This window comes from Pyrgilauda ruficollis, unplaced genomic scaffold, assembly GCF_017590135.1.
Source record: "Pyrgilauda ruficollis isolate IOZ18807 unplaced genomic scaffold, ASM1759013v1 scaffold15, whole genome shotgun sequence".
NCBI classification, from domain to species: Eukaryota; Metazoa; Chordata; class Aves; order Passeriformes; family Passeridae; genus Pyrgilauda; species Pyrgilauda ruficollis.
Window position 1 is genome coordinate 19,198,927 of NW_024513654.1, and position 26,183 is coordinate 19,225,109.

General features: G+C 40.0%; 1 protein-coding gene across 4 annotated transcripts in view; it reads right to left on the minus strand.

Moving 5' to 3' along the window:
• Nucleotides 1–24,624, minus strand: part of GBF1 (golgi brefeldin A resistant guanine nucleotide exchange factor 1) — a 103,375-nt gene extending 78,751 nt beyond the window's left edge. Inside the window, exons 1-3 of one of the 4 annotated variants that reach the window (XM_041461047.1) lie at nucleotides 24,331–24,624; nucleotides 18,846–18,951; nucleotides 17,464–17,530 (exon numbers count right to left, since the gene is read on the minus strand). In XM_041461047.1, coding sequence (XP_041316981.1) covers nucleotides 17,464–17,530; nucleotides 18,846–18,951; nucleotides 24,331–24,338 — 181 coding nt within the window. In that variant the 5' untranslated portion in view covers nucleotides 24,339–24,624. The remainder of the gene's footprint in view (nucleotides 1–17,463; nucleotides 17,531–18,845; nucleotides 18,952–24,330) is intronic. The other 3 variants (XM_041461049.1, XM_041461048.1, XM_041461050.1) reach the window with 3 other exon arrangements.
• Nucleotides 24,625–26,183: the final 1,559 nt, after the last annotated feature.

Below are 26,183 nucleotides of genomic sequence, written 5' to 3' on the forward strand. Positions count from 1 at the left end.
AACTCATGACCATTGTCCCAGTGTTGAGAGATTTTTTTTAATGGGTAATTTAAACACAAGAACTCCACCCTGCCAGCTTAACAATTTGCTTATCGGAATGATTTACAATATTGTATAAAACACTGCAGTATGCCTGCCAGACCTCATCTGTCAACTGCTTTAGTCTACAGAAGCTATTCTGGGTAAGAAAAGGAACTTCCCACTCCTAAACCTCGTCTCTTCACCCACACTGAAGAAAGGTAAGGATGGGGACTTCTAAGCTACTGATGACACTCTATGACTACTAGCTCTCCAAGAAGCAAACCACTGTCAGTCATCCTTATACAAAGGGGATAGGATATCCAGTCTTCATTCACATCCCAAAGATGAACAGCCCATCACATAGCTTTTTCAAAGCTGAGTTGCATGTAAAACCAAAATATCAATCGTTCAAGAGGATTTCACACTGGGGACTCAGTTACTTCATTGACTGGATCAGAACAAAGGCTCAAAAATTTTGCTGTTTCACCAGAAAGGACTAATGCTAGATGAGCATGACCAGACATACAGCTCCTCAGCCCTGAGCCCTATGCCTAAGAGCATCCAGGACAAGATACAGGACACTGCTCTGCAGCTCAGATGATAGCAGAGAGCCTGTGAAGCCTGCCCACTAAGTGACACAAAGAGATGACACTTCTACCATGCATTCCCTGTGCAGTGCCAAGGGTTAATATTCAGACAGCAGATTCAGTTTCGAGAGATGCATCTCTGAATTGAATTTAGGTTCAGAAGGCTTGTACTGAGCTTTATGTGCTTCTGAATTCTGGGGTAACTCTGGCTCACCAAACACTGGTATTTGTATGAATAAAAATGAAGGGATTTAACAAATCTTGTTCCTGCACACAGTTGTCAAAAAAATCTGACCTTTAGAACAGGAAAAAGAGGGGGGATTTAAAGGTTTAAAGAGGAGGCAGTGGCTGCCTGATGTATAACAAACCTTTGAAAAATTATGAACCAGTGAAAATCCCCTACAGGTCCCAACAAAATGTGTCCAATTTGCATTCCTGCAAGTCTTCCATACACACCACTCTTTGCCTGTGTGTACACAGGCAAATAAATCCCTAGGAATAATACAACTGAGACCTGAATCTGATCTCGGATATATTATTGCTCCAGAGCTCCATTCCAACCTGCACAAATGGCTTTTTTTGTTCCAGATAACTAAATCAAAGCAGTCCTGATAAGCTTTCAAAGCAGGGAATGTGAGGAATGGTTTAATGAATGTTACAACTCAACCTATTACAGACTACAGAGCATTACAGAAGACAGTGGAGGAAAAAAAAGCACATATGACACTCATGTCTGGAAGTCTCATAAATTCAAATCCAGAAGCACCTGCCTTTCTAAGTCTCTTTATATTAAGCCCAACAAAAACTCAGTGCTGACTGTCCAAAGGAACATAAAGAATGGGAAGTGAGAAGAACTGTGCCAGAAAAATACAGAGGGCTTCTTATTGTAAAGTTACATTAATTTTAAGTTTGACACAGAAAAGGCTTGCAGAAAAGGAACAGACTGCAAAAAAAAAATGCATGAACAAAGTAACAGCAAAAGAGAAAAAGGGAACAGGAGTCATGGAAGACAAAGCTAAAAAAATATTGGAAAACTTTATTTTTGCAAAGCAGCTTCTGTGGCATTTACATGGGCCCTAAGTGCTGTTTGTACCCTACAAAAAACTCAGGCAATTTCTTCACATATCAAACTTCAGTTATGCATGCATAAGGTACATATGAAAGGTCTGTCAGCTGGTCTCAAGTTCTACCTTGTTTTCACTGCTTTTTCAATTTCTAAGCATTAAATGATTCTTTAGAACCAAAAATAAGGTTGCAGCATAAGTATTTTACAATAGCCTGATGTAACCAATAAGGTTCTGTGCAGCTAAAGGTCGTGGGCTCAGACTGGAAGACTAAGTTAAGCTAATACTTCACGTGATTTTCATTAAGTGAAATTTCAGCTCAGAACACACCAGACACTAAGGTATCACATGAAAGAAATTATCATCAACTCCCTTCCCACAAATTTACCACCTAAAAGGACATCAAGAACAAAGTAACTACGCTGCTATTTAGCTTCTATACACCTTCATTTTCCTTGTTACTCCTTTCTTCATGTAATGACGTGCATTCTTGTCCCAGAATTAGTAGATGCAAGAGTAAAACAGTTTAAAGGCTTCAAATGAAAAAACTATCTTCTTCATACAGTTAAACAGCTGGGATTATGAGAACAGGTAAGCAACTCAGCATTTACTATCACAAAAAAGTCTTAAATACCATGTGCTTTAGTATTACCTAGACAGTTGCAAATGAACTGTAGAATGCAGAGTAGTTACACTTACAGGGATTAAATGCTTCCTATTTACAACACCTAGCAACACAGCTAGATCACAGTTAAAAGTAATTCTACAGCCATCCTGCAGACATGCAGGACATATCCAGAGCAGAGCCATTCTTAAAATGGAAAAATGGTCCCAGAAGAAACCCCTGCAGAAAATGATCCAGTGGAAGAGTTTTAAGTATTTTACTCACCTTCCTCAAAACAGCAGGTCCAAAACTTTCTCTCATATACCTTCCAATACTACTCCATAGTTCTTGCGCATAACACTTTACAATTTCAAAGCCCTTTACAAATAATTACCTTGTGCTTTGGTTCTTCTAGATTTCTTGCAAATGTAAGTAACTGGAGTTCTTTTTAATACCACAGTCTGATTCTTTTAAAACACTTCAATGCACTGTAGAATATTTCAGCTTCTTGCCTTCGGTTTAGGAAAGAATTCTGCTATTTTAAAACTGACGCAAATGTTGGGGGAAGGAACAACAGGTAATATATTCTGAACATAAGTTATGCTTGATTTAATTTCTGCTGCTAGATACCTGATTAAAAAGTCTTTTGTTGTCATATATATTGACAGCTGATGCAGGAAAACAAACAACAGTGTACTGGTACCCGATGATCACAGAACGCAGGTGTCTTTTGATGTGAAATTTCATCTGAAACATGAAGTTTAGCCCTTTCACTTTTATTTCAGGGTGAGACTGGCAAAGAAAAAATAAAATGGAATAAAGAACTAGATTTAAAGGGCATTGAAGAACAGCATTGAAAGAAACAGAGGCTTCTACAAAGTAGACTTCAAATCTCAATTGCTGGAAGCTGGAACACCTTCAATAAGAGGCATGCAGGCAAATAGTAACATAACGATAAGTTAAACACTGATTATTTGTTTTTTCATAATAAACTGTTCCTGCTGCTGAAGTTTACATTGCAAAAGGCCTAGGCAAGCCAGGTGTGCTATGTAACACAGCTAGTAAATTGCAACAAGTCTTGAGTGGCACTATGAATGAGAAATGGCAAGGCTTTATCCCTGCCTATATCATGACATGCAGTATTTGGATCTGGTGCAATCACAAGAAATAAAAAATGAATCCCGGGGCTTACAAATATTTTTGAAGAACACTGTACACTGACAAAATAGTTAACTTAAGCAGGTTTTACTGAAAAAATAGAGAATCCCATCTGTTACCCTACTGCTTGTAACTACGGAAAGCTTTTGGACAACATCTAGTCTGAATCAGTTACATCCTCCAGCAAAATATCCATTTCTTCCTAAAAGCCAAAGGAAATTCATCACCAGTTAAGGTCTTCAGATTTCTGAGCATAGAAATTAAAGCTTATTATATGGAAGTTTGTGAGACAGTTTTCGGAACAGACTTATTGTTCAGTGAAAATGTTAGCATTCATATAATACTTTTTACAACTACAGTTATTTACCCCCAATGCCCTTGGACACAAATTCCCTGCCTCCACATTTGCGTGGTATGCTGTGCACCTGTTGGCTGCTCACCCCACCCCAGACACAGCCACATCACAGGGCACCAGACTGAGCTCACTACGGTGGGAAGCAGCATGTAACCTCTCAGAAAAGGCAACAGAACCAGCAACTAACCACAGACAACTACTGCACACAAAATTGTCAGGGTTCCTATCTTCAATATGTTCCTGAGCAAGCTGATGAAAAAAATAGCCCACTGCACTAGGAAAATGCTGCAAATGGTACTAACTCTAATCTGTAGTCATCTCCAACTTCCCTTGATAAACTGCAAAAAATCTGTAATTTACTGTTACATTTGCTACTGCCTGCATCTGTTACAATTTTAATTGTCATTGCCACTTTTATGTCTTTCTGTGCAAAATACACTCTATACCGGTATGCCTGCATAGACTGCTGTAGGCCATCCTCTAGCACAGTTGGTTCCATTTTCTCCCCAAACAGTATGATTTGTGTTGAGACTTTAACTAATATCACAATAGTTCAGGAAGCTTTATGGCTTTGCCAATCAGCTTTTGCTGGAGAAGAGCCTTGTGATTGGCTTTTTCTATCCCTGTTCATTACCTATGTATCAACTGCCAATAAAGACAAGAATTCTAGAATATTGCCTCTCGGCCCATTTTCAAGGAAGAGGTTGGTAGGTTTTTTTTTGGTTGGTTGCTTGCTTGCTTACCATGTGGCCTAGAAACAATTTTGCACCTAAGCAGAAGTCAGGTTTCTTCAATATAATCATGTCCTGAAACTCTGGGTGTTACTTTTCCTATTTTATGTCCTTGCCTCTTTTCAAAGGGAGTTTAAACTAGAAGAAAGTGTGTGGCGCTACTATTTAAACACCATAGAAAATATTTGTATCAGTTCTCTACACACATTCCCACCAATTTTATCATTTCTGATAGCAATTCCACCATAAGAACATAGGAGAGCAGAACACAGCAAGTATGTCAGAGCCTGCTGTTACCTTAGTTACACTGAAAGAAATAGGTATGTCTCAGAAATATAGGAAATTGTTACGAGACAACAGACAGACAGCACTTCCTTTCCCAGAACAATCTGTCTCCTGCCCTGACAACCCATTCCTGCTATATTTACCCGACCAAATTTCACCAATGATATATTTCCAGATGCACTTGAGCCACATGTGCCTGTCAGTCAGACCAAGCACACAGGAATCTGAGCTCCTAGAAATCACTAAATGTTAATCCATGCTTCCTCTCTTCCTTGCCTGTAGAGTTAAAGGAGACAAAATGTGTAAAGCATTATTCCCAGTTTATTTTGGAAGCAGGCACAAGAGGTACTTCATTTGATACATCCATTTACTCAACTGCTTTCTTTATAGCTTGCAGAGACACCTGAACAGTTAAAAAAAAATTCAAATGTGAAACATGAAGTTAAAAATAACTGGCTGTTTCAAACAATTAATACTGGGTGCACACCAAGAAATTGTAAAACTCTCTTAAAAATTTGTGATGCTTAACAAGGAGCTTACTGCCCTAATCTGCCATGGGAGAGCCAATTCCTCATCCAGAAAAAAAAATCCTGTGCAATCTTTGCAGGAGAAAAGCAACACACATCAGTTCTAGATTGTGGATAGCTCAATTTAAGAATGCTGACCAGCTAAAATTAGTTGAGTTTTGGAGCAATAAGAACAAGGTCTAATGAATGATCTGAGCTAAGCCAATTCACTATATTAGCACTTCTATTCTTCCTGTATTCTACTATATACTTCTGATCCCGTGACATCTTCTTCCAACCCTAACTACACAGCTAGGTTCTCTTCTTTGCATAATTTTATCAATTACTTAACACTCAACTTCTGATCATTATCTTCACTCTTGCTGAATTTCTCCCTGAGATCCTTTGAGCAAAAAGGAACAAATATACTCTCTTTCCACCTCCACATTGCTAAAAGATGATCTTCACAGCTCCTACATCAATACTACTTTCATTCCAAAGTGCATTTTTTGAGGTTACAGCCATGGGAGAAAAACAAACCAACCCACCGCATCTCATCCCAAAAATCCAACCAACCAAAAAAAAACCTCAAAAAACCTAAAAAAAAAAAACCCGACCCCAAACCCAAAACCTAATTCCACAACAAAACCAAGGGAAAAAGAAATCCACCCAAAAATCCACTTTAAAAACTGCCACAAAACAAAGTCACCTCTTAGAATCTCATTAGGAAGAAGAGATTGTCATCACACTGGTGGCCACTCAGTGCAACCAAGCTATTCTCAGTTCTAGGTACCATGACTCTTCCAGAGAGGGCAATGGGAGGCTAAACCATTGACACAAGAGAAGTAAGTGAACAGAGGAGCTGAAAGGGCTCAAAATGGTAAATATCCTTCCTTTGGCTCCCTCCACCCCTTTTTTGGAAAGCGCAGACAGGTAGTTTCAACTTTTTCACACTTTGTTTAATAGGCTTAACAGAGGGTCCTAACAAACAAGCTTTTTTAAATAAAAAGCACAAGTTGAAATTAATTGTGGCTATATCAAATCTCACTGTCAGGCCAATTTTATCACCCAAGGTGGAATTAAAAACCCCTGTAGCCTTCTTTTAATAGCAGATTCACATACAAGACCTCTTCAATTAGCTGGATGCAGGCAGATTCTTCAGAACAAAAGCACTTTTGATCCATTATTCTCAAACAAACAAACCAACCAACCTAGGTTTGTACCCAAAAGTATACTGTTTAAGTACAAGAACATCCTTTAGAACAGGCTTGATTATTTTCATTACAGTATTAAGTCTTCAAAGTTTTAAAATGCTTCTGCTAGAGAGATTGTTCCTGCTTCCTTAAACCGTGTACAGTTTGCATGTTTTCAGGTACTCTTTCCTTTTCAAATCTGCAGCACTGAAGCACTTTTCAAACATCTAAAACATCATACAAGAGGAGTGGAAACAAGCACAAGGAAGAAAAGGCGCACCTTACAGGTGTAATTGAAAGATGTTAAAAAAAATACTGTCCAGGGTTGAGTACAATCAAGTGAAATGTGGGCAAGATATGAACTGCATTACTTGTAAGAGTTTATTAGCAGCCTCATACAGCTGCTCAAATTCAGGCATCTAATACAAGGATGTGAACAGCTGGTACCATCACCTGCTGTTGCTGCAGAGTGAAAGGGAGTGTGTGACCTTCCGCTGCAGCACATGGGCCTCGTGCATGTGAACAAGGACCAGTACGGGCTGCGAAACTCTATAGCGTTAAGAAACTACAAGAAGAAAAAAACTACAATTTAAAGGCAGCTGAACAGGAATTAACTGCCCTTTCAGATTTTTAATGTATTGTTAATAAAAGAGAAGAGAGAGTGTTTGCAAAATTTAACCTGACGTTGTCTGTGACACAATGCTTAAATAGTCAATAGTCAGTTACCAAACAAACATTAAGGTAAGCATTTCAGGATGCCTATGATGGTCTTCCTCCTCCCCATTATTTAATAATACATTTCTTCAGCAATTTATTTTCTCTGAAATTTCTTTATTTTTTCCAACTCTTCTACTACTATTCAGCTGATGTTAAGAGTCCTATTGCTTTCTACAATGTCTGAATATTTTTATTTCTCCCTCTCCTATGTTTCCAACACTCCTGGCAAAGCCTTTTCCCCAAGAAAGTTATACTTTTTTATTTGCAGAACATGGATGCTTCTTTTATTTTTCCCTTTCAATAAGAAACAGAAGCCTTCACGATGAAAGTATTCAGACTCCTGTATCACACAAAGAAGTGAAAAAATTTCAGAAAATTGTGTTGTTTAGAACTTATCCCTTTGCCAAATCTAAATTAGTACTTCTGCTTCAACTGACAAAGTCTCTTCCTGTTGACCATATTTTAACAGACTGATAAATATATTTGAGCATATATATTTCCTATACCTTTGTGTTCATCACCAACAATGCCACCAAAGTAAATATTCCCAGGACTGTGTTCTCCTACTCTCTGTACCAGCCTGATCACATCTGAAGCACTAACTTCACACTGAGGCAGAATGTATTTAATAGAGGGAAGCACAGAAGTCAAATCTGACTGAGTATATTTGCACATCAGACAGTCAAAACATTTGTTTTTTCAGGTAAGAGCTGAGTATGTAAAGAAAAACTTGGTGTTTCTGAAAGAAAAACATGAAAACCTCAGACTGAAGTGAAAACCAGCTAATGATGGCTCCTGGATGCTATCATGACAGTAATTTTCATTATTATAAAGCTATTACAGGGCACTAGAAACTGTCTAATCTCACTCTAAAGAGCATCCAAGCTGCTAAGTGCAGTTACTAAATATGCTTACACAAGCAACCATATTTTACCACTGCCTCTCATTTTATTTCTACAAAGCTCCTCCTATAGGCTACAACCAGAATCAAAAGACCATTCTCTTTCAGTACACCATGGTCAAGGTAATAACCACATCTTTGTTTATTTCAACAATTCCTCATATTTACAACTTAACCCTTGAATTATTTAGGCAGTTAATCAAGCTGTATGTGGAATCTAATTCACTCTGCAGACTTCATCACTGTATCATGAAAAATTATCATTTCATTAAAAGTAACGGCACAAAGACACATCTGAACAAAAATATTCCTCCCAGAATCAAGCCAAATGTGATTAAAAGAGAAGAGCACTGTTTTGAAGTAATATCATTTAAGTAGCACAAGCTTTGAGAATTATTTACAGCCAGGCAAGCACTTAGGCTCCTGCAACAGCATACATTTTCTGAAGGACTCCTACTTCCTACTTCAGTACGTCTAGGAGTAAGTTTCAGCTTACTGCTACAAGGACAGAACCAGAAAAGAGAACTTCTCAAATGGTTGTGTTAGGGTATAGGTGGAGGCTCAAATAATCAAAGAACTGCCATCAGTGGAGAATTTAATATGTTCAACTAAAAAGCAGTAATGAAGTACACCCCTTGACCACTGTAATTGTGTAACTGCAATTACAGGGCAAAATACATTAACATAAGCTGTTAATCAATCTGTTCATTTCAACAGGAGAGCTAAAGCCAAACTTCAGTTCTATAGCAAAGATGTGCAAATTCTCATTAATGCATTTTACTTTTTCATTTTTACTCATCTCACACTGGGGTGTTTTTTGTCATAATGTCTCACCTATTCCTCAACTGTCACAAACTATACACCTGCTTTTTCTTTCACAATACGTTGAATACAACAGTGGTTTGAATTGACAAGTTTCATCTTCACAACTGCACCATGCAGAAAGCACAGACATATTAACTTCAGAAAGTACAACAGATGAGGATTCTATGTCTATCTGTGCCCTTCAACTAAAGAAGAAATATCTACCAATTAGGAGTTCAAAGCAGGAGCAGGTTGCTTTAACACTTGCAGTAACTTGTTCAAGTCACACAGATACAGTACATCATACAATACCAGTGTAGATCTATCCATTTTCTACAATCACCACTTGATAAATGCTCCTTCTTAAGAAGCATTTTTTAATCTCCTATAATTTTGTGATGACATGTACTGATTCACCATTCCTAAAACATTTACATATATTTAATTGCTCTCTTTTAAAAAAACAACAGATTTCCATTCACTCACAAAGTTCTTCCCCAGAAAGTATCTTCTGATACCAACAAAAGCTCATCCATGACACTTCCATCTCTCACCTCAAAATCCATCACATCACAAAACCTCAGACCCGATCATCTGTATTGCAGACTTTATATATCAAATTTTGTCTTTTTTTGTAGCTTTGAGAAGTGCTGAAAAGCAAGTTAAAATCCTGTCATCTAAAAGACGATCAGAATTTTCCTACAACTGTATGCATCAGATTTATGTCTTTCCTGGACATATCTGCTGTCTTGTATCATTTTCTAAAGATAAATTACAAAAGCAAGATAACAGATCACAGAATATTCTGAGTTGAAAGGGACCCACAAGAAGCATCAAGTCCTGCTCTTGAGTGAATGGCTCGTGTGGACCCACAACCTTGGTGTTATCAGCACGTGTTTTGACCAACTTCAATGTTCTTTAACCAATCAATCTGCTATTTTAATAACAATGTTCTCCATTAGTCTGCTACTTTTACACTTATCTTTTAATCCCTGCCATTCTATTTCTTTTCATCCTGACTTTTTTGTTCCACACTAACCATTGAGAGAAGCAGCACTTTTTCACAGATTCCTGCACTACTCCTGAAGAAAAGGACACTTTGCCCAATTGTATCTTCTTTCAAACCTCTCCTTCCAACTCACATCTTGGTATAAACCATATTAGGGATCAGCCAACAACAGCCTGTTGGAAGGACAAATTGCGGTAATCATTAAGAAAAACCCTCAACTGTTGCCATCTTATTGCAAAGGTTTCGTACATTCTTGGTGATTTCTCACAGGCAGCTCCTCACAGCACTGACTCCTTCTCAGCACAGCCAAAAAACTCCATCTCACTTCCAGACCAGCCAACCTACTCTTTTACAATACCCATCCTAATTGGATCTGTCTGTGGCCTACTAAGGGCAGGCTTGTTCCTAATGATTGATAATTAGTACAGCTGTAACTCCTTAGGGGTGAGATTACCTTCACCACTATCTCTATTTTCCTACATTCCACCCATCCACACTCAACTTTGTAGACTTAATGATTTCTCTCTGTTGCTACCCTATTAAGCTACAGACTCTTTGAGATGAGCAATACTTCAGTATGCTTCTTGTGTAAGCATAATCAGCAATTCTTAGCAGTCCTATTACATATTATGCAACTATATAAATATGCACCTCCACTTTCTGACACAAGTTATTGCTTCTTTGAAGTTAATCATTTTTGCAACAATATTTTTAACAGGTTAGGTGGCAACTATTGAGTGAGGAAAGAAGACAGGTAAAAGAAGGAAGGTGACAAAACAGAAGAGCTATATACTTAGTAAACTAGCAGCATTAAGCAATTTCACGTATACTCCTACTTCCAGAGGGTTTTTACTACAATGCAAATGGCACAATTCCTTTTCACTACTCTTTGTCCATCAAACAAAAACATCACCATCAAAAAAAATACTATATAAAACCTCAATGGCTGACTTAAGAGGAACCTTAGCTTCTATGCAGCATCTGGTACTGCCTGTCCACCAAATCAAACTGCAATTTATTGCCCCCTAATGTACATCCATTAAGCCATTTCCTTCATGGCTCCACTTCACACAGAAGCAGTAACTGAAGGAAATAATGGAGTGCCCAACAAGTGGGAAAGTAATTGCTCAACAAGCGTGGAACAAGAGAGAGTCAGTTGTACACCATGCACATGTGGCAGCTCTTCAGAGCCCAGCCCTGCAGTGGTAACAGAAGGCTGGTGTTACAGAACAAGCCCACTGTGGGAACTATTCCAAGCAACAGCCAGGAGTGCTTGTCCATCTAAATCCTTGGGTCCTTAAGGATTAGGGATCAGGAAACAATTCCTTCCAACAGCACCACCTCCTGCTTGTACCTGCCAGTCACTAGCCATGCATAGAAGGAAGACTTCAGCTCCAAGCTCTAGTGTTAAACTACTCAGAGAACTGTATTGAAAGGATGCTTAAGTGGTATCACAAAGGTTGTGGGGCTGAACTGCATAAGGGACTTCAGGAGACATGCAGAAATACCTAGTGTGAAGACCACCTCACTGAGTTGGTTTGATTTTTTTGCTCTAAATTCTGAGATTCACTCCACTTCTTTCAATTTCATTTATTAAATTTCTTACTACTCATAAACATAAAACAGAAGATTAACACAAGAGCTAAAACTTTATCAAATTAAGGATTCCACACAGTTTCTCCCTTTCTCTATGTCAGTGTTAGTTACAAATATCTCAATTCCAAGCTTCTCAGGAGTTCTAGTTTCATTCAGTAACCCATGTTGAAGGGCTCAATGTACAATTCAACAGAATCAATTAGAGCTTGGAGTGACACCATCCATACCTGACTCCTCACACATTCTGCATAAATGCTGTCGTGCACACAACAGAAAAGCCATGAAAAAGGTTATGGTGCTTGTCTTGGTGCATCTGTAAATCATTCTTCATCAAGGACGTCCTTCCTCCTTCTTTTACACAGAAAGTAAACAAAATCTTAAGTGAAATTATTACAATTATTGTGTTCATTTTGGGCTTGAGAAGTTCCCATCCCAGTTGCAGTGCAGCTACCATTCTTAGAGCACATCAGTGTCACTCTGGAAAAATCACTTAGAAAGTAAAGCACAAGGTTAACAAGCACCTGGGAAAAGTCTGATTTATTATTTATCCAAGAAAACACGAAGAAAATCTATGCCAAAATACCAACATCTATGCTAAAAATATCCCTGAGGAAGATTCAAAGACCTCCGCCATAAGACAGTGATTTGATTAATTTGATGCTAAAATGAGATTAAAAAGATTATTCTCACTCAGAGTGTTTGGAACTACCTGCAGCTTCATATCAAAAATACTGCATTGGTTTACATTCTCTGTGCATTTGGGAGGATGTCTGCATTCATTTATACTAGAAACTTGCTTTTAAAATGACAATTTTTACTGTATTGTCTGAACACAGTTGGCAAAAATCAAGTCTGGACTCAACCTGCAAGCAAAGCATCAAATTTAAGTTGGCACCTTAATATTCTTATTTCTTATAGTAAGAAAATACGAAGAGAAATAAATTACCACTTTTGTACACAGTGCCGGGTCATTCAATACGGACTAAAATTGTATTGTCATCCACTAACTAGAGTGAGGCCAAGTTAAAGCTATGGAAGAAGCCTTATTCTATGAGTTTCCTAACCTTCCTAATACCCTTTCCATTCTTCTTTAAAAATTCAAAGAGAATGTAACAAAGCTAAATGTTAGCCTGAATTGCTTGGTATTCAAAAATACCAAGTTAACACATATGAATACCTGTTACTAAAAAAAAAATAAAATCCTTTTATTTTTTTTGAGTTATCACAAGAACAGGTATGATCCATAAGATCAGTGAATGTTCTAGATCTTTGACAGGAAGCTGACATGCAACAGGAAAAAAAGGGTTTGTTTTTTTTATGGCTGATCTAGATAACATTTCTATCCTTCAATGCAAGCAATGGGAGAAACATCACAGTATGCATTTCATCATATTTGTTGTTTGCCAGTAAGTTCAGGCACTTCAAGCAGAAACTCAAGATCTAAATAATAAATCAAATATGGTACTGCTGTTACCTGTAAAGCAATAAGCATCACAGCACTTTATACATCACACATTCATATAATCTAATTCCTACACTTCTTGATAAAAAAAACCACAAACGCTACATTTTTCTAATTTCTTAACTTGAATGAGCATCTATATTCTAACCATTAGCACTTCAATAACATTGAGAAGAGGCCACATATTTATATTTACTACCAAGTTAACACTTCTTAAAACTAGATCTTTCAGAAAAAGTTCCGACGCTAATCCAAAATCATAATAAAATTCCTGTATTTTTACACAACTGTCAGATTTTTCATAAAAACTGAGTTTCCAGAGCTCAGACATGAGAAAATAAGTGTGCAATCAAGTCTACATACCAGAAAACTGATGGCTACAGTAACAACTATATTAAGTCAGACACTGGGCAAAGGTTCTCCTACGGTTACAGTCATTTGACCTTTAGCCAGCTCTTAATGCCCCAGCCAACCCTCTAAAGATGGAGATTTGCAGCAGCTTCTTGTCTGAAATAAGCCATGAAAAGATTCTTCTGAACCCACTGTACAAGCATTCATTTAAAATGTCATGAATGTGCATGAAATCAGAGTGCTTCTAACAGCTTACTTTGCAGCTTCTGTTTAAATGCACTAACTCTGAACCACCAGAGGATAAAAGGACTCAAACCTTGCAGTCTGGTACTCATGGACCTAAAATATACACAAGCACCTCTTCACAGGTGTGTTTACCTAGTTTAAACCTTATTTAAATAGACTCTCGATGCACACACTTTCCACAAACACCTGCTTCTCCCACTGCAGTCATGACTTGTACAAGGCAGTTGTAGTCAGTCATTCCTGTCCTAAAGCCATCCCACACACCAGTAGGCAGCACTTCAGGCGTGAAAATCCTGGGTACTGACTCATCTCCCTGGTCAGAGCAAAGCACAAACTCTGTCATGAGAAGGATGACTACAGAAGTATCTGCTCTTACCTCTACATCATACCAGAATGGTCTGAAGACCTCAACAGCCAGAAAAGCATTTAAAGAAACCCAATCCTCATGAAATCATGGAAAAGCAGGCTTATAATTAATTCATATTTCCAATTATTTGTGGTTACAAAACCTTTCTCTGCTGACCTAGAGAGCATCCCCAGTTGGGACCACTCATGAAAGAGAGAGTCTCAGTTATCGCTGGATGTTAAAAAGAAGCTTCCTTTTGGTGACCTAAATCCATAACAAAACTGACAATGAACAAATGTTTCAACATCCAGACATATTTTTCAGGGTACTCAGCTCACTTTAAACAGTAGCCAAATGGAAGCTGTTGTGACAACAGCCCTTGAGCCAAACTTGCATCAATACAGGTTTTCATCAGTCTTAAAATAACCTTTGAAAATGTAGCTAATTTTGCATGCATGGCCAAAGCTTGATAGTCATTGCTTCCATATGGACATAATTCAGGACACTGACTTCTGCTTTTTCTAAGCACTAGAAATATGACACATGCCAACAAATTTAAGCTTATTGTGGTCATCTTAGCATTGCAAGCATTCCACTATTACATTTATCATGGATTAACTTCTGCATCACCCAAGACAACAGAACCTCTATGTTTCCTTTCTGTTTTTTTCAAGCAACTACTACCAATAGTAGCTAAAATACATAAAAATGTAGTCCATGAAAACATAAAAATGGCATCCAGTAAATCAGCTGCCAGTGGGTCAGAGATGGACATGTTGTTCATTTTCAAATTACTAAACTCTTTTTATAAATCTACAAAAATTCCCACAGAAATTAAGTTTATCAGGATTTTAAAGAAAAACTTCAAAATATTCAGGTTCAAGGCCCTTAGCTAGGTATGCTGAACTGTAGAAGTGAAGTTACTCTTACCATAATCATGGGACTGTTTGTGCTGAGTAACACAGCTTCTCTATACGCTTCCTCCGAGAGCACAGGTGGAGGTTACAACAGGATGGGATACCATACTTAGCTGCAGACAAGCTTTCCAGCATGTAATTTAGTTCCTCTTGAGGAGCAATACTTTGAAACAGGAATCTATAGCTGCTGGGGGCATACAGTGCATCTTTATACCCTTGACCAGGGTATTTCAGCATCACAGTCATGACAGAGTTAATACCCACTAGCTCAGAGGAGAACAAAAGGTACTCCACTGCAACATGCCTAACATTTACATTGCCTCTCTTTGCTCATTAAACAGGTTTTGGTTAAATAATGAACAAACTGTATTACAGACTCCGATGAGAATTCCAAAATTATAAATCAACTGGTAAAGCCCAGAGGAGAATGAAGGGAGTGGGAGGGAAGGAAGGATAATATTGACTAATATAAAGGGCGCAGCTTGACAGTGGATATTCCTGCCACACCTGATCAAACATGCTCCATGGGGGAGGGGAAGGGAGGGAGAGAGCAAGAGGGGAGATGGGACAAGGCAGCCTGAAATTTGCATCCGGAACAGATTAAAATGGGTTCTTGGGGGATTGAGAAAATACATAATATATATTACTATAAATGCAAAATTGTACTAAAAGCTAACTCAAATGTCAAAGATTACAGCTTGAATAAATTTAAATATAAAAGCAATGCGTTTCCATGAGCTAATGAAAGAGACATGAAAGGAAGGTCTAGGGGAAAAAAAAAATATCACCAAAAACCCCCTGTGCTGGGGACTGGACTTTCGATTGCCTGGAAGATGATGGAGGATAGATACTCTGTATCATTCAAAGTATTGCTTGGGAACAAGTCCATGTCTAAAATGGAAAGATGGAGCACAGCAATGATGTCCTATCTCAAGACACTAGTCAGTAAATAGCAGTCACTGCAGCTGAAATTACCTGTATAAAAGAATCCCACGTAGTCAAACCAACATGCTATCATCCCCATACATAAGCAATTATTATCTCAGCAGGAGCCACACTTACCTGATGACTAATACAAAGGGAGTCTCTGAATCTCTCAGTACATTAAACTTTGCTTTCTCTATCAGCAGATAGTGAACTTGCATTTTTTTCCCCAACAAGTCAACAGCACATTGTACCTAGCTGCTCTAGATAAAGGGCCAGTCCCTGACATTTACTTATACTGCATTTATTTGAGCATCCTGACAGTCCCTGCTCTTGTTGATGAGAAGAGGTATTTGCAATAATGGCAGAGAACTTCAGGAAGCTTATTAAAAAAAAAAAAGATTCATCTCACAGAAGGGAGAAATGTAAAATTTCCTCCCAATACACTTTTGGTGACTGCATGCACATCTTACAGAAGGTGAATGAGCTTACAAAAAGCCCCACAAATACAGACTGTCATGCAGTCCAGGTACAAGCATAACATCCAGAACAAAGACACTACCCAGAAATGCAAGCTGTTCAGGAGATGTCACGATCTAACAGAAAAATCCTGCTTACAACCACAGAAAGTTAACCTGGCAGAGAAAAGCAAAGCATTACACTTACAGGCAGGCACGTAAGAGGAAGGAATAAAGGCTTAGAACTGGCACGTGTCCTCAGCACCTCTTGTCATTATCACCTGGAAGAAGCACTACAGTGCTTCTAGAGAACACACTTTTTATGGGATTCCAGACTCAGCACTGATGCAAGAATAAGCATACTTCACAGCTAGAAATGCAAAAGGTACATCTCAAACCAAGGCTGAGTACAGTTCTGAACAGTCACTGTAATAAAGGGACCAGAAATGAAGTTTATTTTCAAATATTACAATCAATAAGAAAAATCCTGGGAAGAACATGCAGAATGCCACATGGAGCTTGCTTCACCTCCAGACTCTCAACATATACTTGGGTTACACTTAAACATTCACTCCTGAAACTACAAAACCAGAAAATGTTGGGGGAAGCAGAGGAAGATGGGTTTTGAGAAAAACAATGGTCAGAATACACACCACAGCCTTCTGTACTACTTCTCCAATCAATACAGATTTCCAGTTTCTTTCAGTGCAGGTGATCACAAAGTAAGTTTTTCACTTAAAATCCAAGACACCCAAATAGAAACAGAGGTCTGTGCTTCACTTATTACATGATGAAAGCTAACAAACCAAAGAATGTGAGGAAAAAACAGACAGAAACCACTTTCTAAGCAAATTTTTTTCCATCACTCATACATCACAAAGCATAAACAAACCACAAAAAAAAGCTGTGCATGATAGTACACCACATTTCATATATTACTACAAGCTTCAGTACATCAAAGAAACAAGCATCTTTATAAAAATATGTGTGTGCATACACAAATATATATATATATCCATATCCATATATATATAGACAGTGGCAGCAGTGGTATTTCTCTGCTAGTTTACATTGGTATTATTTATCCAAAAGTATATGCATATTTCCTCTTTTCTTGTTCTTCAATAAATGACTTCAGGATAGTAAACAACACGAATAAATACACCTGTACATTGACTTCATATACCCTAGCAGGTGCACACACCTGCTGATTTCTGCAGAAGCTTACCTGTGATATTATTCAGCACTTCTTTTAGGTGGCTAAAGCTATGCAGCAGGGGATCCCTTTCTTCATCCTATAGGTTATATATAGGAAGCAAGTAATTAATGAGGCAAACATATTCCTGAAGACAAATCTTAATAACGGGTCTGTTAAAGACCTCACCATGACATTCACACAAGTGCTGCGGTTTGAGTGTATCACTGTCAGCATGTTTACAGCATCAAATCCAAGAGAAGCATTTTTATTTTTCTGCCAGCGCTCCCCAATATTACACAGCTCAAATGTCAAAGCATAGGTCCAACACTGAGCATTCTGGTTTGGTTTTATTGTCCTTAGAAGTATTTCTGATTAGCCTTCTGCTATTCAATAAATTTCACTGCAAATCTAACTCATACCATATTGAAATGGCTCATCTGGATTTGCTATAATGTTAATCTATGCAGATTGTAATGGGAGCAGAAATACAATGACATTTTATGCCATTAAAATAACTTGAAGAAAGAATCACAGTGCAATATTTATATGAATTAGCTGCATCCTTTAGCCTTAGTCTATCTTTATGATATTAAAATAAGGAGGAGCAGCAGTTTCTCCAAGCTGAGTGCAGCTGCACCCACACTGTGAACAGAGAGGCCGTGAGCTCTGATGAAGAAATGCACCTCAGAAAGAAAAAGAGCCCTGCCCTTTGACAAACTGAAACCACTTGTGCTGGATGACAGCCATCTGCTACTCATGTGACATTCCGAAGTGCACCACTGATACAGTGTGCCACATCCACACATTTACACTGTGGCAGCCATAAAACCACCAAAGCACGGTCAGACTTGGAAACACGGTGTTGAGGATTTTTACCAAAGCAGGTTTGAAACTATTGATACGTTTTAGTCAGGAATACAGACAGCAGCAACAAAACAGAGCTGAAAACACACACTATGCCATACGAAAATTTTAAAAATACTCTATACATAATTACTTCCCCAATTTTTATTTCATGGCTTTCCTGATGAAGACTGTCTTCTCCAAGAGGGTACAAAAGATACATAAAAACACTGTGCTAAACAAAATAACACCATACATGGAAATAACACCATACATGCAAATACATGCCCAGTGATGAAAATCTAAATGAGATGATTCCCACACAGAATACAATGTGGGGTTTTCCTATTTACAGGATAAGAAGGTAGAAGACTCCTAGCTTTGTAGCTTTTGCAGTCACTGGCACAAGACACCCAAAACAATGTAAACAATGCAGAAAGTTATTCCAACTTTCCTTACAAAACAAGTGCTACAAAAAAATTGAGGTACTTTCCCAAAGCCAGGCGGTTTCTGCCACAGGTGTTTCTACCTGCTGCTGCTACAGATGGCAACAGTTCACGGTAACTTACCAGATGTGTGTGAGTGCTCCATCGGGCATTACGCTTTATGGCTCCCACCACTGCGTTGATTTCACCTTGTACAATGTAAATGTTCTTATCCACCATCCTGACAATTCTGAAAATAAAGGTAATTCAAATTAATCTCTAGTCTCTTAGAGAAATTGTCTTCCTCAGATGAAATGAAGTTGACTCTAACCAAGAGAAGGCCTGCAGTGATGCAAGAAACTCTTCCAAATTTGTTTTGTGCATGCACAAAATACAAGTTATTACACATAACAAATACAAATACTTCATCAAAAGAAGACACTTTTCCATAGTGTGTTTTCAAAACCATGGAAGCAGACAGTTCTAACAGCATCTTTGTAATGCAAGAGATCACTCTGCCACGGCACATTCCTCATTTTTTTTCCAGTCTATGAAAGTTCACAGAAAGATAAAGTGTTGGGGTACCAGGACAGACATCCATGGCAATGCAATAACACATGCACCTCCAGCACTTATGCAAATTCCTGCAGCCCTACACGGAACACAAAGCTAACCTAACTCTCTTAAATCAGCATCAGTGAGATGAATGAGCTGGCCAGAGCAAACTTCATTGGGACATAAAACATTGACAAAATAAAGTCATTTGTAACAGATGTTGATTTCACACTTGCTTCACAAAACAAAGCTTTCAAGAAAGCAGGGAAGTAAAAAAAGACATGAGTAAAACCCCACAAAGAAATGAGCAAAACCGGAGACAAAACTGGATTAAACAAAGGGAGGAAAAATGAGAAAGCTAAAGGGAGACATTTACTCTGCTGTAGTCTGAGGTCTTTCAGGGAAAAACCTTAAACTGATGCATCCAGAAAGAGGCAGAAGATGGGGAAAGAAATTAAAAGCAAGAAAGATTTCTAATAGTCTGAGACAAAGAAGAGTGAACTTCTATGGGACTCTTCTCTTTATACTAGCTATAGCACAGACACAATCAAGCATCAAGAAGTAAAAATGAAAGGGAATGAACAGACACAAATGTTTAGAAATAAAAAACAGGACTTAAAAAGAGGACAAAGAGTCAGATGATGCCATGTCTGTAAATGAGAAGGATTTCGTGACATGGTAGCCAAATAATGAGACCTTTTCAGGAAAAAGAATGAACGAAAATGAAGACTGCAGCTTGAAATCACAACAGGTCATCCATAGGGAAGCCAAAGATTGGAAACAGATGAAACACTGATGGTAACACTTCAAACCTGACCAGCTCATTTAAAGGACTCAGCTGGGAAGGGGAGACAGGGGCTAATAATGCACAGAGAATATGAGAAGGACTTTTGCCCACAAAACAAAAGCAAAGCTGGAAGGAAATGGTTTTGGTGGACTGCCCACAACCTCAGAAAGATCACCACAGAAATTTCAGAATATACATTCTGGATCTGTCAGGCTTCGTGCTAATTAGCATTTCTGAATTATCAACAATGCTTCTAATACACATATATCCTCTGAATGAAAGCGTCCAATTTGCTTCAGGACTCCATAAATAATGGAAAGAAAGCAATTATAAAGAGATACCTCATCAAAGGACAACATCAGATTTGCTGCTTCATTTTTTCAAGGTGTTTGCAATAGAATCAATACTCTTATGGCAAAATTGTTTCTTTCATTAAATGAATTATACATAGTGGTACTCCAGGTGTAAGACAATAATTTAAGGTCAAAGACAAAAGTATTTCATAAGAACTGTCATGACAGACAAATAGTGCTTCCATGTAATTTGCTTGTGCCCTGAAGAACAAAGGTTTATATCCTTCCTCCACAGCTGTATATAACAGAACCACCAACACACTTCTTACTCATGTGGCTAATGCTTGAGAGATGTTCCCATCCTCAACAGTAAATTATTTCATGCATTATTCATATGATTGCATTGAAATACCATTGATCACCATTTTTCTATTTCACTTTGTTGTCCTTGTTTCAGTACAAGGCATGAATGGGAGACTTCTCCTCCATGTAAAATTCCTTGCTTTTTTATTTTTTTCTTTCATAAAATAATTCCATTATTTTCTGTATTTCTACATCAGCAGTTTCAGGGCTCAAAATTCTAGTCCAGGGAAGTACTTCTGAGGAAATACTTTATACACTCATATTTGTCAAACCTAAGTTTTTCCTGTCTTCACTGTTTCAAAACAGTACTGAACATGTAAACTGTGTAGCACCATTCCAGGCATTTAGCAAACTGACATGGAAGCATTATTTCAAAAAGCTTGCAAATACCAGACAGACATATTACAAACTTTGCACATATATAGATACTCAATAGTTCTGACAGTATTCAAAGCGAAGCCAAAATTTAAATGCTGTTCTGCATACTACTGAATCTGCTTGTAACTTTTATTTCTTCTCCTCTGTTTTTGACATAAAATAATTAAACAAAAAGTTTGTTAAAACTCCTTCGCTCCTGAACGTAGAAGACTTAAAATGCCCGGCTAACTGCAAGTGGCAATTTATGAAGAAAATGGACAAAAACCTCCGATGTACACCTTTTCCTTTCCCACACCTGATCCTTTCAAGCAAGGGTGCAAAAACTCCATGTTACTTGGCAGGGCTCTGCTGACATATGAAAACCCTGCAAAACTTAGGGCAGTATGTCATTGCTAACTGTCTGAGAAGACTCTGTGAAAATGCACTCCTTTCCTCACTGCAGATTCTATCAAATATAACTTTATTCAAGTTATATTTGATAGAATATAAAATATATTTGTATATATACAAAGTACAAAAATTCCCTTTATGCACGCCAACAAACTCATTTCACCAGAGCAACTGAAACAGCCTATCATGCTGCAGATGCAAATTCCCACTCAGGCTCTGAACATCAGACATAGAGCTCGCTTCCCCACCAACACTGGGTAGAGATGGAGGGAAATACTGCTTTATATTTAAGCTTGTAGCTAACCAAGCAATAGCATTCCAAAGTAAACCATAAAACCAATGGACCTTTGCAACTTCATGTTGGAGAAAGAAACAGAAAAGAACTACAGTGAGCAGGAAAGACAGACAACTATTTTCAGAGAGATGCACCTTTTAAGCTAAGAGCACCAAAAGAATCATCCATCCATGTACAAAATTACATTTGAAATTTTATTTCAAGTGATGGATATAGCTTCACTAAACTCCAAACTTCCCAAAGGCTACCCCTTTTAAATGATTACATAATTTCTGTATGTGTTCCTTCAACTGTAGCATCACCACAAGGAACAACTGATCACACTTCAGAGCTCAGTATAGATGTCCTGAATCGAAAGAAGTTTTAAGATTGAAATGAACACTGTAAAGCAGCAGAGGAAAAAAAGTTACACAATTTACCAGATGAGCACTGAATGATCAGCTGGGTTTACAAGAGCATGGTGGGAGTCAAGGAAAACCATAAGACATTTGTTCAACTTAAAGAAAAAAATGTTAACATGAATTCAGGCTTAATGTTACAAAGCTGTGGTCTGAAGAATGGGGTATTGTAAGTGTTGAACAGGTTAACAGAACTAATACTGAAGATCATCAACAAATTTGAAACAAACTCCCTAGCAAAGGTCTGTTTCAATACCTCCTGATCTCAAATCAAGAATAAATGCTTTTCTTGCAAACAATCAAGCACAATCAGGTAGTGGATTCAATACAGAAACAAACGGGTTCAGTTCTGTGGTCTTAAGTTAGGGAAAAGAAGAAAACCAAAGAAAGGTACCTATTAAATTTCAAATGCTTTTTAGCTCCTTAATCCTTCAGTTAGTTAAACTGAAGGGCTATATAAACTCCTGTTTCTTTGTCAAGACAGATTCATACATCTGCTTAAAACTGCAGATTAGTCCCCGGATATGCTCCTGCACAGAAGTTCGACGGGCAGCAAAGTGAAAATGACAGCTCCAAACCAAGGCAACAAGGTGCCCAGGCCACCACAAGAAGGGAGGCTGTTAACTTTCACAGCCTCACTGACAACAGCATGGGGAACACTAAGTGGGAAAAGGTTGATGCCTAATCATGTCATAAAAGAACAAAAGCTCATATTCATAACACTGTGAAAACCTTCAACAGTGTTCTGTGTATAATAATTATCACTATTCTGAGACTTCTGAAATAGCATCATGTAGAATCTTCATATAAAAACACTGACAAGATTTACACCTGCGAATGTTATTTCACACATGCACTGAACACTCCAGTTCTCAACCTCAGAATGTCTTACCCCTACACAACCCAACAGACAAGAAGCCAAATTATTACTAGTATTAACACTCCCTCTTCTGCAGCAAAATGTCTGCAATTCTTCTGGAAACAAGCTAGAGTTAGCATCAGAAGCAACAAGGTCTGGCAGACTTCCATGAAGTCACTTCTTCCTATCACTAACTTTAGCCTTCAGCCATGGCACCTGATTTAAGCCCAGTGACACTACCCCAACAGACAGCAGTTGTGAAAAACAACATAACCACAACATAGAAAGGTAATATTTCAAAGTAAGCTTCTGCTGACCCAAATTTTTACTGTTTATGACAATGCGGGAATAATCTAGATAGCTTCTGACCTAGATTTGGCCACCAGAGTCCTGATACAATACACGGCTACCAAAACAGAACACACAGCCATGAATCACAAACAGCTCCTGGCAATCTCACAGCCAGCTAGGCTTCCCAGAAGCCCAGGCGGCAATCAGAAAGCTCCTTTTCTTCATCCTAAACCTCACATAGAAGGTACATGAACATCTATACAGAAATTTAACTTGCTTGGGTTTTTCAAGTAGTAACTGTTCTGCAAAAGCATCACAGGCAGCAGAAGTTCAGAGAAGTCAGGATGTTTCTCCAAAGGCTAGCTACTAATGCCTGGACAACAGTGATATAAAGCAATAATTCTTAAGTATGGAAAGGAGCTGTGCAGTCCTGGGCATTTAAGAATGCCCTTTAAAAGATAAGCAGCAGCAGTATGGTAGCAGTGGCAGATCAGAAAGGAAGAGAGGGACAAGCTTCTCTGCAAGCCTCCACATTCAGCTGCAACAGTGAGATCGGGCCTGGGAATCAAGCAGAGAAAGGCAAGTCGCATTTACCTGTCAAAACTGCATAGTAAAAATGAAACCTAAGGTTATTATGGTGAGAGACACTTTCTTTCCTCCAATTATTTCATACTGTTGAAAAACTATGAAACGTGCCACCGGAGGAACCCATACCACAGCCGCTAAGCGAGCCCTGAGCTGTGCGCGCCCAGCCATGGAGCTGACCATATGCCACAGCAGCCTGTCTCCCGCGGCTGCAGGCAGCAAGCCAGCGCGGCGCACGGTGCCTGTGCAGGTGCAGGGCTCATCCCGCGGCTCCCTCCGGCCGGGCCCGAGCCCCGACCCCGCTCTTCCCCGCGGCGGTCGCTGCCGGGCGGGCCCGTGCGTTCCCCGCCCTGTGGCACCGTCCGTTGTCAGCCCCGGCCGCCCGCCCCCACGTCGCGACAGTATCGCGACAGGCGGTCGCTGCCCGGCACTGACCCCCGCATCCAAAATGGCGGTGCCTGCTCCCCGCGACGGCGGCCGCTTCACATAACCGGGCGGGCGGCGGCACCGCGGGCGGGAGGGCTCGGCCCGCCCCCTGTCCGCCCCTCCCTGCCGGTGGCGGCGAGGCGAGGCCGCGGAGCGCGGGGTCCGCGGGGCACGGGCAGGGACACCGGCCCCGCTCCCTCGCACTGACGTGGAAACCGGCGCACCGTGACCCGCTGCCTGGTTACTGCGCAGACGGACAGCCCGGACAGCCAACCCGCGCACGATGCGCCGCGCAGCTCCCCGCGACGCCCAATGGCAACACGGCTTACAACCGGAGGAGGCGGGCCCTGCGGTGACAGCAGCGGGAAGCCAATGAGAGGCGAGAGGGTAGAACCAGCAGACCCGCCGGCCAATCGCGGCGCGGTGCGGCGCCGCAGCCGCGCCTGAGCGGGCGCAGCCAGGGCGGCCGGGCGGAAGCCGGCGGAGGGCTGCCCTCGCAAAGCATTGTGGGCCGGGCCGTGTGGGAGCGGAGGCTGTGCCGGGTGGGTGACAGCGCTGCGCCCCCGCCAGCGGAGCGGCGCCCTTCCGCCCTGCTTCGCCAGCATTCCCCTACTTGTTCAGCAGCCTCTTGCAGCTCCTCCGCTGGAGCCGTTTGGAGATGATCCCTGCAAGCGTTCTGTTCGCTGCCGAGCAGCTCCGTGCCACAGCTGTGCTGTTTGCCGCGGGTGAGCAGGAGTGCAGCACACACAGGAGCACACGCCGCTTCTCCCTTCTCCTGCTGCCCAGTAACTCTCAAACCTGGACACAGCTGATTGCTGCCTTGGGTTGGGCTACAGCCCCCGTGCTGCAGCCTTAGTTCACCCAGCACAGCGATCTTGGCACACAGAGACCGCCATGGAGTTTAACTGCTCTGTGAAGCCACTTTGTTGGCCTGCTCTTGCAGCAAAAACAAATACAGCTTTGTAGCTATACAGCACTTGGCAAAATGAATTATTGGTGCTGCTCCCTCCTTCTCAGGTGTTTTCTATGTCTATGCTCCAGCAGCAATGCTGTGTGCCTTAAAGGCAGTAATTTGCAGGGGTCACTACTTGTTTCAGCCTCTGCCCATTGAACTCGGGACAGAGGACAGAAGGTTCTTGCAGTTATGTTACAGTTTTACTGCTCTAGGATCTTCAGTCAGGTTGGCCTGGGGATCAGTTGTGGCAGATCTTAGAATTGTCAAAGCAACAGTTACCCCAAAAACCTACACTCTGTGGGGAGAACACAAATCACTGGAGCAAAGGGCAAGGTGAAAGGGTCAAAAAGTATTCATTCACTTTTAATCATAACTTCATCTACCACAATGTGACTGAGAAAGTTCCCAGACAAAGACTCAAGGGAACATCCAACAGCACTGTTCCATGGCCAGCAAAATATAAATCTGAGGCTGAATTCAATGCCACCCTAAAGAATGGCCAGATATCATCACGTATCAGTAGCTGTCAGACTATTGCCTGATTGAGATTCAATGTGCCTTACATTGCTGTTTCCTCCCAGCTCTGACACCGCTAGGGTCAGCCTTCTTCAGCCCGGCTGTGCCTGGCAGCATGTAGGAAATCTTTGGATTTGGAAGTTTAAGCTGTAATTGCATTAAGGAGCCACATTCCCTAGAGGTGAAGCAAGAAAGAGCATGCCCCAGTGGTCCAGCATAGGCTCAGAAGCTGAGATGTATTCCTCCAGCCTCTGCTGCAGCCATGGCACATGCATTTTGTCTTGAATTTCTCAGCTATAAACCAGACAGTCAAATACTCACCGAGCCCAGATTTCATATGCCGCCTAGGCAATGAGTGAAGGTTTGCAGAACAAGCAAATTAGTTTTGCTA